This window comes from Montipora foliosa, chromosome 12 (assembly GCF_036669935.1).
Source record: "Montipora foliosa isolate CH-2021 chromosome 12, ASM3666993v2, whole genome shotgun sequence".
In the NCBI taxonomy this organism is placed as follows: Eukaryota; Metazoa; Cnidaria; class Anthozoa; order Scleractinia; family Acroporidae; genus Montipora; species Montipora foliosa.
Genome location: NC_090880.1, coordinates 23122033 through 23135148, shown reverse-complemented (window position 1 = coordinate 23135148; position 13116 = coordinate 23122033). Strand labels below are relative to the sequence as shown.

Genomic DNA, 13116 nt, shown 5'->3' with positions numbered 1-13116 from the left:
CCGGCGTTTCATTTTCATTGTCTCGTTTTTGTGGTAGTGCACTGTAAGCGCACTACACACTGGGTCACCGGGTTGTAAGAGTGTAAGTCCGTGGTGACAATAGGCCCGCAGCGCGTGCATAACGCATTAACACAAACAGGTCTGCCGAAAGCGTGCTTGAGTTTCAACAAAATTCGCTCCAAAATTGGCAAGAATTTGTGACGCTGATAAATAATAAACCAGCTGCTATTTCCAAAACGATGGAATTACGTGGTGATAAATAACCTCGTCTGGGAGAGTAAATTTTGGACTTTGCAGAAACAATGGTCAACCTCAAGAGATGGGCGATTGTGATCTTTGTGTTGAATTCGCACATTTCTTGACAATCTTTAAAACACTTGAAAGAAGAAAAACCAAACTAACAAAACAAAAACCCGGTGTCTTGCCATCATTTTGACACAGATGTATATTTGTTTCCCGAGTAAACATTCAAGGTAGCTTGACAACGGCGCCCGCTGAATTCGATGTCACTTTCGATTTTGCTATTTACTTGTGCAGCCAAAAGTACAATAAAAATGTTAAACGTGTCAAAAATCCCCCAAAATGTTTTTCGTTGATGCATAGTAACTTTTTATATTCTCGGTTCAAAATTTAAGTTGTTTTCATGTCGCAAATTTTGTTGCTGATGGCAAAATATTTTATTCTCGATCGACACTTCGTGAAAACTTCTTCTGGTCTTCCTAAAAAACTGTTTATCATTATTTGTTTCGCATAAAGCAGGCTAACAAAATCTGTACCTTGCTTAGTTCGCATTTTTGAGCGTTCAATTAGAATTTCGGTTCTATGTTTCTGTTACAAAGTGGTATATTTTTTAGGTCACCCATCCAGATACTAACCCCGCCAGATAGACGCAAACTTCAGTGAACGTTTGTCTTAGAAAGCTGTCGGAGACTCAGAGTGCACGCTCAAACTTGTGGTAAAAAAGAAGTTGTAAGGGAACTTGAAAATAATCAAAATGTCGGCCTCGAAGCCAATGCTTCTCGATTCCGTTTTATTTTCTTCAATCTTTCTGAGATTTAGTATTTTACAAGTAACCACATGTCTTCTCAAGGGGCCATTTACCTAAGACATCTACCATTGCACTATAATGATATACGATACCAAAACAATATCGTATACTACTAGAGCTACGTATTACGCAAAGATAACTTGAATCTCCTTGAAGACATAACACAGCTCAGTTGACAGTAGACCCTTCCACGGTTTTTGGCGCCATCTTGGTTGGGGAGCAAACACAGCAAAATTTATAGTAAATGTATGGGAGTTTGGCCGACTTTAAACCGCTGTAGCGCTACTAAAAAGAGACAGCTTTCCACAGTGATAGTTTCTTCTAAAAGACATTTATACTGAAATAATTTTCATGAAATGTAAAGAACAGATTCAGGCTACAGCGACCATAGACGAATTTTTGAGATTCCATACAAACCCTTTAAAATCATCACGGCAAATTGCCGCGAAATTAGAAGCGACACGAGAAGATTTATTATTCGAATTTACGGATGTCATACCTTGCTTAGTGACCTTATTTTTTTTGTTGAATGAATGATGTTAATAAAACTATTTAAAGTAGTGGCAAAAGTTGGAAATCTGTCTCTTTTTAGCGGCGCTACAGCGGTTCAAAGTCGGCCAAAATCCCATACATGTTTGCCCCTCAGAGAAGATGGCGGTTAAAAACCGTGGAAGGGTCTATTTTATACAGCGTTGTGTTACTGCACTATCACATGTACGCAATGCGTGCCTATTTTTTATTATTATTTTTTTAATTCACTACTTGCAGAAATCCCATGATACACCTGTTTTACCCCCCAAAAATCTGCATAGGCATTGTTTTCGACTTCTCTTGGAACATTTTCATGTCCCAGGAGAAATTGTGCAAGTAGTGAATTATTAAAAACTTTTTCAAAATGAAATGGTTCAAGTCTTTTGCATTGTCCGTAGCCGTTATGCGCCGCTCAACTGGAAACTTCAACATCCCCTTCCCCGGGCAAACCGCCGTTATTTGAACTTTTCAAGATTGGATCGTTCAAACTCCCGCACCGTCGGGCCAAAGTGGTGTTCAAATGCCCTCCTGTATCGTCGGATTTGTCTGTCATACCTTACTAAAGAACAATCGTCGTCGGCTCCGGGCATCTTTAATAAAGACCTTTTGAAGACCTTTTTTGTAAGCCAATCGCTCACAAATACTAGATCTCTTCCTTTAAACTCTTCATCTTGTCCCAACACGTGTTTTATAGCTGTTAGCGACTTCGGCGCCGGAAAAGAAAATGATTTGAAACCTGGCACTTCCTGTGCAATTTGTCCCACCCCACGCAGGCATAGGTCAAATTCCCCACTTCCCGTGCACACAAGATAGTCAAATGCCCGGGGTTTGCCGGGGGATTGGGGGGGGGGGGATTGAAGTTTCGATTTGATCGGCGCATTAGCAGCCAATACATGGTAGTATTCTCCTATACGTCAGGCCTGAAAGTATGTCTACTCTAGCATGATTGGAATCACGCGCAAGGTCTTATAAGTAAAATCAGTTAACGTCCAGTCAAGATTCATGTGGGAAGACACCACCGTTGCTATTCAAATTATTCTTCAGTCACTTTCCGAGGAATTTTAAGAATTTTAAGATTTCATTTCTCCACGGGAAAATAACTGCTCCTCTCTGCAAGACGAAGCATTAATAAAGAATCGAAATAGCCGCAAGTGATAGTTATGTGTGACACGTGGGAACAGTTCGTCAAAAACAAAATTCCTTGGAACATTCAACAGATATGCATACGATACGCTTCTCGCGTAATAGTAGTCGGGTTACCAATCGAAGCTAATGCAAGCCACGAGTTTTTGACGTTTCTTCAGATCATGTTAAACCACAGTATTTTAAATTTAATGTTTGAAATATTCACTTTGCACATTTGTTTTCCCGGCCGCCATGTCGGTGGACCACGTACGGTCCAACAACGTGACGGTATCGTGTGAAACGCTTCGGCAAATTAATAACTCGGAAATGATGTACCGCACAGACCTGAGAATTGGAGAGGTGGTTTATATATTTGTCTTTTACAACCTTTCAAATTCTTGGCTTCTTTTGTTAAAGGGTTTCGAATTTGTTTTTTGTTGCGTGACAATGAAAACGATCTAAACATGCGCGCACTGCCCAATGCCGTTTTGACATATTTTTGCTTTTCGTTTTGCCATTCTGTCCTTATGTTGTTGCTTTCTTTTGTTTTTTCTTATTCTAGTCGAGCAAAATACATGTGTACAAATCCTAAAATTTAAATGTTTCAGCTTTTGTTGTGCATACGCAATAATTTAGTTATTGAAGTCGCAGTGAGGGATAATTCGAGTCCCTGAAAATTCGCTTTAAACTGTTCGTAAAATCTTACACCAGTCCGATGATCGGACGTTTGTCAGCCTGTCCGGTCAGACTGATCGTTCACCAGTCAAAACCTCAAATTTACCGGACAAATGTCCGATGACCAGCGCTTATTCGCAGGCCTGGACTGTATTGGTCGTAATTTCGAGCCCTGATTTGAGTATAAATCAAAGCTCAAAATTTTGCTAGTCAGGTGTTGAGCAAGCATACTTTCAAAAGCTAAAGATAAAAAGGTATGATTTTTTTGTCATAGTAGCACTTTAAGTTGTCGACAAGTGAGCTGTTTTCCTCTTTGAAAAAGGAAAACTGCTCAGTTGTCGATAACTACATTTTTGACCGCTTTTTCTAGTGTGTGGGGATAGGCAGTTTAGTTGTCGACAACTGTCGTATCTGATCATATCTGCATTGTTAGTGGTCAGTGTTTTTTTACTACAAACGAAAATGCCGAAAGGGGGCTGGCGAAAGAATTGCAGGACAGAGAAGATACTTTTTGGAATACCAACACTCCTTGGAAGCTCGAAATGACAACAGTCTTGCCATTATTGCCACTGCCTTCTCCTTAAGAAATGGTCTTTGACCTCAATTTAACAAGTATCGGCTCCCCTGGCTCTCCGTCCGGACTTTTCCTCTCCTCATGGCAGATAAAGTCTACAATATCTTTCTTTTCCGAGTTTAATCTGCTTTCTCGCCCGCGAGTGGTTTTCTTGGACGCCACCATTTTGAAACGTACATTACAAACATGCGCAGTGCTTGTTAGTTCCAAGTTCTCCCAGGAATAATTTTGTAATCGGCAACGGAATACTCCAGTGTGTGGAGTGCTGCCCTCTGGAGTAGTTGGTTGTCGATGACTTTCTGTTGTCTATAAAAAATAGTTGTCGACAACTAAATGTCTAGTCTGTGGAGGCCCTAATAGTCATTTGTCTCACGATGAAGTAATTTAGGTTGTAGACCGCGACGTTTTGACCGATTGGTAACGTTACCGTATGGATCCTGGTGGTTGGCTGTGATTGGTAGATTTCGATCCTTATTGTTCCGTTAAGTAGTTTCCCCGAGGTGTTCGATTCCAGATTTTCCCGAATTTGCCCGTGATTTTTTGGTCTTGTTCCCGAGCCAACTGACTGCCCCGTGGGTCTCCGATGATGGTTGATTTTATTAGGATGAAGTGTTATGCAGATAGCTTCCTTCACTCTTCGGGTGTGCCAGTGTGTGTCTCGATCAACAAACTTAAGCTCGTTCCAAAGCGGGTAGTGGCCGGTCTTGTCAGCGTGCTTGGAAACGGCGCGGATATGGGTACGTGTTCGTGTTCCTTCATTCTGTCTTGCATAGATCTACCCCTGTTGCAAATGTAGACTTTACCGCATTTACAGGGAGTCCTGTAGACTACGCCGTCTTGTGTCGCCAGAGAAATTTGGCTCTCAAGTTTGTTAAGCATTTTCTATTATTACTAATGTAGATATTCTCGCTTTTTTGATTCAGCTTCCATGTCCCGTCAGACGGAGTCACCGAAAAAGAGGGTAAGGTCTTTATAATTTGCGTGGTCAAGAAGAGAATTGCGAAGAAATCACCCAAAACAACTAATAGACCCTTAAGCATAAATGGCGCCCAAATTTGAATAACAATACTTGATACACCCTTAGCCTCACATTCATGAGAAAAATCCTTTGTCTTGAAACATAAACACGAGGCTAAGGATGTACACAGTATTGTTATTCCAAATTTGGGCGCCATTTATGCAAAGGGTCTATTAAACCTAGCTGACCTATAAAAGAACTACTAAGCAATCACCGAAACCTTGATGACCTACATTTATTTTATCAATGATGACATCAACCCTCTATCGACTCATTTATTTTATCACGAAAGATCCAATCGATTATCGTGAAAACAGTTGCTACACATCTCTTCGGTTGTGACTAAAAGCTCTCAATCTTTCTCACAGGGCCATTCCCCAGAGCAAGCTAGACGCTCCCCACGCCGTTTGCGAGCAACCGTTGTCACGGTGACAAGTGGTTAGCTGCAATATGCTTAACACATGCAACGCGTTGGTTATTTACATCCAGAAGCAGACACTAAGCACAAATGGCATGACAACTATATAGTCTGGGCGCTTGAGTATTCCCTTGGGCATTTTTGGAAGAAAGAAAGCCAGTAGCCTTATAGTGTTTAGTGGACGTTGAGGAACCTAAAAAATGTTGTTGACAACCTTGTAAAGCGTTCATTGGAATAAGCTTTACATGGAATAAGTACTAGTCTAGTTATCTTTCTATCAATAGGGTATTCCCCAAGGGACTGTCTTTAACCCCATTCTTTTTTCGATTATGGTCAATGTCAAAGGCAGTTAATCCCTCTTGTAATTTTTTGGTTGAATATGCAGACGCATCTCCTCAAGTATACCAATGGGCAAACGATAATCGCATGAGTTTTAAAAAATAGGGGTCAATCTTTCATTATACCAAGAATAAGGACTGAACGTTTTAAAAGTGTTTTTATTAATAGAACTTTACTTTAAGGACCCTAGTCTCCCACTTTACATCGCGCGCCTCCAACTCTTCAGTTGCCATTTTCGGTGCAAACGAAAATGCGGAATTCTGTGATCGTTAAAGAAATCTGTTTCTATCGGACATCAAATCGACTATATAATTCTGTTTTCCATGGAAAAATAAGTATAGGAAATCGTATGAACGCGAGTACATTTCGTGATTTATGGGCACGAGTGATGTTTTGAAAGTTCTCAAAAGAGCCGTAGGCGAGTGCAATTTGAAAACTTTCAAAACATCACTCATGCCCATAAATCACGAAATGCACGCGCAGGTTCATACGATTTTTTATTTGTTATATTCTCAACAAAAGTACTCAAACGTGCTGCTTTGTTCGTGCTCTTATTCTACCAGTTTTGGGTTTAGTTTTCTTTCAGTCACCCATGTTTGCCAGACATTCAACCAGGTCTGTGTAGCTCTCAACGTGTTTTTGCTTTTCGCATTTTCTTTAAGTTGCTCAACGATGTTTTGGTTTGACAAAGCAAACCGACTGTCAGCCATTTTTTTTTCGCTTTGGTGTTCAAATTTGGCGCTTCCCCGATGTTTCCATAGCAACTTCCGTATTGCACTCTATAACCTGGATTGCACACTATAACCTATTTATGCATTCGCCATTCGCCAATCAGAAACAAGATGTTTTTTAAGTATATAATAAGCTAATGCACCTGTCACTATAAACCCACCCAGGAGAACATGGGGAATTAGCCACAGAGCAAAACCAAACAAGGATAATGCCCTACATACAAGGGGTATATTTTTGGGTCTAATCCCTACCAGCATGAGGATATTCCCTCACATAAAGGGGACAAAACAAATTCCTTGTTTAAACGCGCAGTATTACTTTCAGAAGTGTAATTGACATTTATTTTTGAATACTTCAACGTTTGGTCAAGTCATTTTCACATGGAACAAGTGCCAAATTTTCTAGCTTCATTCAGGAAACATCACCATAAAAGGTGACAAAGCAGTCTTCAACTTTCCGGCATGAAATGCACAGTCATTCTCCCTCTGGCACATTCTTTGTCTCAATCCCTGCACACGAAAGAGGGTTCCACTTCACACTGCAATGCAAACTGTCACATCCTATCATGTTTTCCTCACGATTTGGCCGTCCACAGGGACAAAGAATGCCATCTCTTGAATCATCATCTGATTCTATAAAATGGATTGGTAAACAAAGAACTTTATGACCATGATGATTTCTTTTAGAGTCCATTTTAGTGAACCTACAATACACTCTTTAGCACTGGCTAGCAAAAGAAGAGGTCACGCGTTGAGGATTGAAGTTTAATTAAAAAACTCACCATCACAAGATGAAGATGATCCATCAGGGATGCAATCTCCTGCAGTCTGTATGTCCTCAAGGGGAACTTTAACACCAACCTGTTCAACATTGTGGCTTGACAGTTTATACAAGACCCATACACTGGAATGACAACAACGTTTGGATACTTACCTTTGTTTACTGCTGTCGATACTGCTGCCTTTCTTGCTCCTTATGCTCTTCTTTTTCAGATGCCATCCAGATGCTTTAACCACATAGCAGTTTCCTTTACTGTCAGATTTGTCTTCTTTGCTAGGTGCTCTAGTTGCTCTGTATCTCCTAGAATGTCATCTCCAGATTTATAGCCTGATTAAATGTATTTTGAATAACCACGCAAGGGGGTTGTGCTTGGACTTGTGTGTTTCCATTCTCATGAAGTTTGAAGTTTGCGCCGGCGCTCCGTCCTGCACAAAGGTCATTGCCTTCTTTGAGCTAAACAGCTTTCTTTTCGTCGGTCTGTCTGTAACCTGCCGCCTTGTGGTTAACGGTTTTCACTTCTGTTTTCTAGAATTTCTTTGATTTAGTACTTGGAGGTTAAGTGTGGCCAGTGGGTACGATGTGTAACTTCGCCAGACCACAACCCGTCATACCTCCCCACACAAATAACCTTCGCATTTTGTTTCACCTGCTATGCCGGGGAAACGTCGCACTGCTGAGAGCCCCATACGATGTGGGGTTTTCGATTCGAGTAATGAACCAGATACTTAGGCACTCATCTGTAAATGAGAAGTTCTCCCAATCCTCTGTTGTGAGCTCGGAGTATTTCCTGGCCAATTTCAAACGAAGCCTTCCTTTCTTCTCACTCAACAGTGGTATCTTCTTTCGCTTGAAAACTTTCCACCCTGTGATGGTCAATCTCCATACTGTTGCGCTCAAAACGTTGATATTGTAATGTTGAAAATAGACCATGTGGGAAAAATATGGCGGGACAAAGCACGCGCTCTTGCACATTGGGCGCGAAAATTGAAAAGTATTTTCATTTATTCAAATGTTATTTGATTGACATTGCTTTGAACAGTTATTTAGATAAATTAATGAACTGAATCAGTGTCAATTTGTCTAACGATATATTAAATTCTTGAGACAAAATGCAATTTTCAATCGGAACGAACTTTTGAAACACCCTGTACTTGGGCCTTCAGCTCTTTACTCAAGAAATCATCAGGATTTCCAGAGTCACAGTTAGTTATCCATAGCTCATCCTGCATTGCTTTCTATCTCTCGTATTCAAAGTAAGCTTGTCTTGAAATTTCCACCTGACTCGTCTCCTCATCTGTCAAGTGCATGTTTTCAAGGTTGTCAGAAAAATCTGTTAATGCATATGTTACAGTTTCTTCAGAATAATACTGCAGTAATATTCTTAGTTCTTCCCTGAGTATTAGTAAAAGGTGTTCCGTATCCGGAACAGGTGATACTAGGGCCTACTCTTCTCTAAAGCAACATCAGGATCTTCAACACGAGATATGGATTTCGAGGTATGTGTTTGTTAGACTAAGCATTCATGGTGCCCGACTGCTGTTCTTCTAGACTAGTATTAACTATTGTCTCGTCTTCCGTTATCCACTCACAGTCTTATTCTCTTGTACTACAGTAAGTTGACTGGGACATAGAGCTATCTTCATCCAAACTACATGTTAGTCCAAAAGCTTCCAGTACGGCTTTGTCTTGTACTTTTGCCAGGAGGCCAACCACTTCGCTCATTTCTTTTAGCTCATCTATAGCACTGTCTATCTTTGATTCCTGTTTCTTACAATCACTAAAGCCATATAACTTGCTTGACTCGTTCTTTGATTAGTTCTGACCTTTACAACAGGCATACTTTATCAGAAGTCTGTCCGATTTCGAGCTTGCCAAAGAACAGAAGTCTTTTAACGTTGCCGTCGATAATCCTGTTTGAACAATGGAATTCCCTGATAAACATTTCTCGGCAATGTTGATAACTTTTGGTATATCAAAACTTTCTAAACTTTCAAGAAACATATAACTTTTGCGAACCAGGTGCATTTAGAGTCATTTGAAGAATGGTCACCAGCATCTGCATCAACTCTCTAATAGCCTGTTCAGCCTTATATTTAACCAATGGAAAGAGAACTTTATAACAGGTGGCAAGCTCCACCAACCACTCATTAACAGTAGATTGTCCAAATTCAATCAGCGCAGAACACTCCTTGCACAACGAGCCTGTATTGTGTTTCCATGAACAGAACAGAGGCCCTATATTAGCAAAATCTTGCAAACTGAACTCCTAAACTGGTAACAACGAACCATAAATGCCTGTGGACACCTTGTAGTTTCCTATTCCTCGAGCTTTAAAATCCAGATAAATTCCTTGTTTTTCATTTTGGTTGTGTTCTTTTGGCCTTCCCCTGTTTTCTTTAGAAGTAGATGAGGCACCAACGTTGCTTTTTTCTGCATGAATATTCATTTTTCTTTCTGGTTCCTGTAGATTACTTTCCTTCTCTGTCTTTTTTTTTCCTGTGTCACTTTTGTCCTTCTGTCCCCCATTTCTACTAGCATTGCTTTTCTCTGTGTCATCGTCATCTATTCCTGTAATCTCTACTTCCTCTGTCTGTTTCTTTGTCTTTGTTTTCTTTGACTTGGGTTTTCTTCACATTTTCCATCTTAACACTGAAATGGCTTGCTGTGGTGATATTTCACTGACTTGGCCTTACGTTTTTGGAGCTGTGCCATTTCTGTTTGGAGTTGTCTTTTCTTTCCCCTGATAGATGCTATTTCTTTGCACTTCTCTGCAGCATGTTCATTCTGTTCGACTGTGGAATATCTTTTAGATCTGCAATCTCTATAATTCATTTAGACTTCAGTTCTTGAGACCATTTTGGCTTTTTCCCTGGCACAAGTGAATCTGCTCCTTGGTTTCCAAAAGCTTTAGACCGTGACGTTTTCTTTTTATACTGAAACTCATCTTGGTGTACCCGCTCACGTGCTAAAGTCGTGAATCTATCTCTGTCTTTGATTGTTGGTTTGTCAAGGCAGAGTTTAAGTGAAGCCTGGTTGATTGCTCTTTGATATGAAGTCAAGCCATCAGTTCCTTTACAAATAACACTATCTAATCGAATCTTTCCCGGATCCAGATCCACAGTAACAGTGCTGCTGTTTCCAGCATTCTCTTCTTTCTAAAACCAAACACATGGACCTGTTGGGATCTTCACAGGCAGACACAATAATACAAATTTATCAGCGACCTCCCAGTTGTCCTGAGCGAAAGAACTTTTTGCAAATCCAATTGGCAAATTTTAAGCTCTAAAAATATATAACATCACTGCAGCCATATTGGTGTTTCAAACGAAGAAACGTTGGCCATATCGATGTACCAAACAAATCCTCTGAGAATTGAACTCTATCTTTTGTTTGAGTAATCCAATATGGCTCTTTGTCATGTGAGTGAAAGCACTAATTAACTAATTAAATATAGATCTTAACACGTTAGCAGAAATAGAAATTAGTAATAACAGATTTTCCTGAACAATCAATCGTCTAATAGCTTGAAGTGCCATCAAGTGATGTGATGCCTGCCTGATAGCATACGATAATCACCAACCTTTGCTTTGGGCCCAATTTTTTAATTGACCTGTGTTGTTGATTAGTAGAGTAGCCTGTACTGGACTAGTGATGTTTTGTCTTGATGACCCACCTGAATTATACATGAAGACAAACAGTCACATTATCTCATGCTACTGTGTTGTTGATTAATAGAGTAGCCTGTACTGGACCAGTGATGTTTTGTCTTGATGACCCACCTGAATTATACATGAAGACAAACAGTCACATTATCTCATGCTACTGAAGTGACATCAATCAAGCATAATGAATTTTTTTTTAGAGAAATCTAAAAAAAAAATGGGATGAAAGCAAATACAGGGCTTTTGCCTCTATCGAAGTTGTCATTATGTATTGAATAATTCAGTGAGTGAACATTATATCTGTAGGTATTTAAACTACCAAAAACATCTCCGAAAATCTCCATAACAACAATTCTGTTTAACTGTGTAGATTCAGTAGTACCCATTGTCAGAATATGCACACTACAAATGTGTAACAATACAGGGGGACTTGTAAATTTGGTGACAGGAAATATCAAGAAATTCATTGTTGAAAATTAAAGTTAAACAATGAAAACTCCATGTATTACGTCAGTCTTAAGTAATCTCACAGAGTATTGGTAAAACATTTGTTCATCCATGCAGCTATGGCATACCAATGATTTAATAGTCTACAAAGCTGCAGTTTCTAGGGCTGTCACTTCACTTGTTTCGGCAGACTCATGACATCGCTTTTAATAAAAAAAGAAATAACAGGTGTAAATAAAAATAACTTTTATATGTGATTAACAGACAACATACAGTATAAAAAGCTTTATAAAAACAGCAAGGCAAAGTCTAGATACCTTTTTACTACAACACAAGTTTGGCCTTGTCTGCTATTGTTTCATTGAGTGTCACATCGATGGATTCCTCCCATTCTGGGTCATATTTTTGAAGAACTTGTCCATTGATTTTGAAGGTAGTTTTTACCAGGTCAATCGCAGAGGCCACATTGCCATTCCCTCCGTCTGCAGCACCAAGGGTGATAACTCTTCTTGACTTGCCAAATTCAACAAGAACCTATTTTAATATAAAAACAAAACAAATTAAATAGGTCAGCAAAGTTTGATGTAATAAAATGATATAAACAATGCGGTCACAATCACAGCAAATAAATTATAAACTTCCATGCAAAACCGAAGCAAAAACAAAAGAAATTTGAAAGACATGATCGGAAGCAAAGTGATGTATTCAATTTGAATAAATTGGGCATACAAAAACTGAGCGAAGAAAGCAAGAATTTACAAATATTTCTGAGGCATTTTTGCCAAAAAGCAAAAGGATTATCAACATTAGTTAAATCCTAGAAATAAAAAGAATCGATGGGCATTCATAACAAAGAAATTCAGCAGATTCTCTGTACCAGGGATCTATATTCATTTTTTATCAGAGTCGTCTGCCGGGCAAGTACGTCTTATGATATCCTTTCCCAGACAAATTTTGAGTTGTCCGGGCAAAAATGCCGAAGTATAGAAATGGTCGGTAAAATCACTTTTAACTTGAGTATTCGCGTTCTATTTTACACACTCGTCAGAAATTACGAATTTGACTCCGGAGTATTATGTTATTTGCACTGTGGGAACCCGATATACAGTGGTCTATATCTGCCACGGCAAAACGTACTGGGATGTGGCTTACAAAGTTACTATTCAAAGAACCAAAGTTTCGACGCTCCTGTGATAAGTGTCTTCCTATTAAATGCTACCAAGATTTTGTGTTTTTCCTGTTCGTAAGCAGCATGTTCTGTTTCTTTTGTTTTCCTCTTTGCCGGAGGTGGCGAAACACCTTGTAACTAAAGCCACATTATCAGCTGAGACCACCAGGTGCCCTTTGCTCTTTTGTAAACGACTTGCTAACAACCACGCTAGCGGTGATATACATGAAAATTGAGCCTGCAATCGTTTCATGTTTAAAGATCCCACAAAGCCCGACCTATGCCCCATGTCTCCCTGGGGTGGGTTTTACAGTGACAGGTGCATAATCGGTGCAAAGCAAAACCATTTGCTACCCAATGGATAGTGGCTTATCCGGAGGATAGCGTTATTCACCTTTTGAACAACTGGGGCCAGAGGGCGATTAACGGCTTCAATGATCGGAATCAGTGTATTATCATTTCTGGAAAGTGGAGAAATAATTTCTTTGACTACATTGCAAGGAATCACGAAGATCGAATTCACCGCTGGATAGTGTATCCGTGTCTCTTCCGCTCAAGCTGACAGCACGGAACACAGGTGAACATCTGAATAGTGATCC

At 39.7% G+C, this 13116-nt stretch overlaps 2 protein-coding genes across 3 annotated transcripts in view; one reads left to right on the top strand and one right to left on the bottom strand.

Annotated features, from left to right (window-relative positions):
• The window catches only part of LOC137978414 (uncharacterized), a 78587-nt gene extending 71213 nt beyond the window's left edge, over window positions 1–7374 (top strand). Inside the window, exons 12-13 of one of the 2 annotated variants that reach the window (XM_068825330.1) lie at window positions 4877–4914; window positions 5340–7374. In XM_068825330.1, coding sequence (XP_068681431.1) covers window positions 4877–4914; window positions 5340–5414 — 113 coding nt within the window. In that variant the 3' untranslated portion in view covers window positions 5415–7374. Of the gene's footprint in view, window positions 526–4876; window positions 4915–5339 lie in introns of those variants that run through there. The other variant, XM_068825329.1, reaches the window with a different exon arrangement.
• On the bottom strand, window positions 6935–8123 carry LOC137981032 (PHD finger protein 23A-like). The gene is made up of 4 exons (XM_068828403.1): window positions 8065–8123; window positions 7394–7540; window positions 7242–7336; window positions 6935–7092 (listed from the first exon to the last, which is right to left on the bottom strand). The coding sequence occupies exons 1-4, from the start codon at window positions 8121–8123 to the stop codon at window positions 6935–6937; spliced, it is 459 nt and encodes a 152-aa protein (XP_068684504.1).
• Between the last annotated feature and the right edge of the window lie 4993 nt (window positions 8124–13116).

Bases quoted from the DNA above. Each gene is read 5' to 3' on its own strand.
- LOC137981032 (XM_068828403.1), bottom strand. From the start codon at position 8,123: ATGGAGATTGACCATCACAGGGTGGAAAGTTTTCAAGCGAAAGAAGAT. The intron at 7,541-8,064 runs GTGAGAAGAAAG...ATGACATTCTAG, and splicing joins AAAGAAGATACCACTGTTGA to GAGATACAGAGCAACTAGAG. The intron at 7,337-7,393 runs GTAAGTATCCAA...TAAACTGTCAAG, and splicing joins ATCGACAGCAGTAAACAAAG to CCACAATGTTGAACAGGTTG.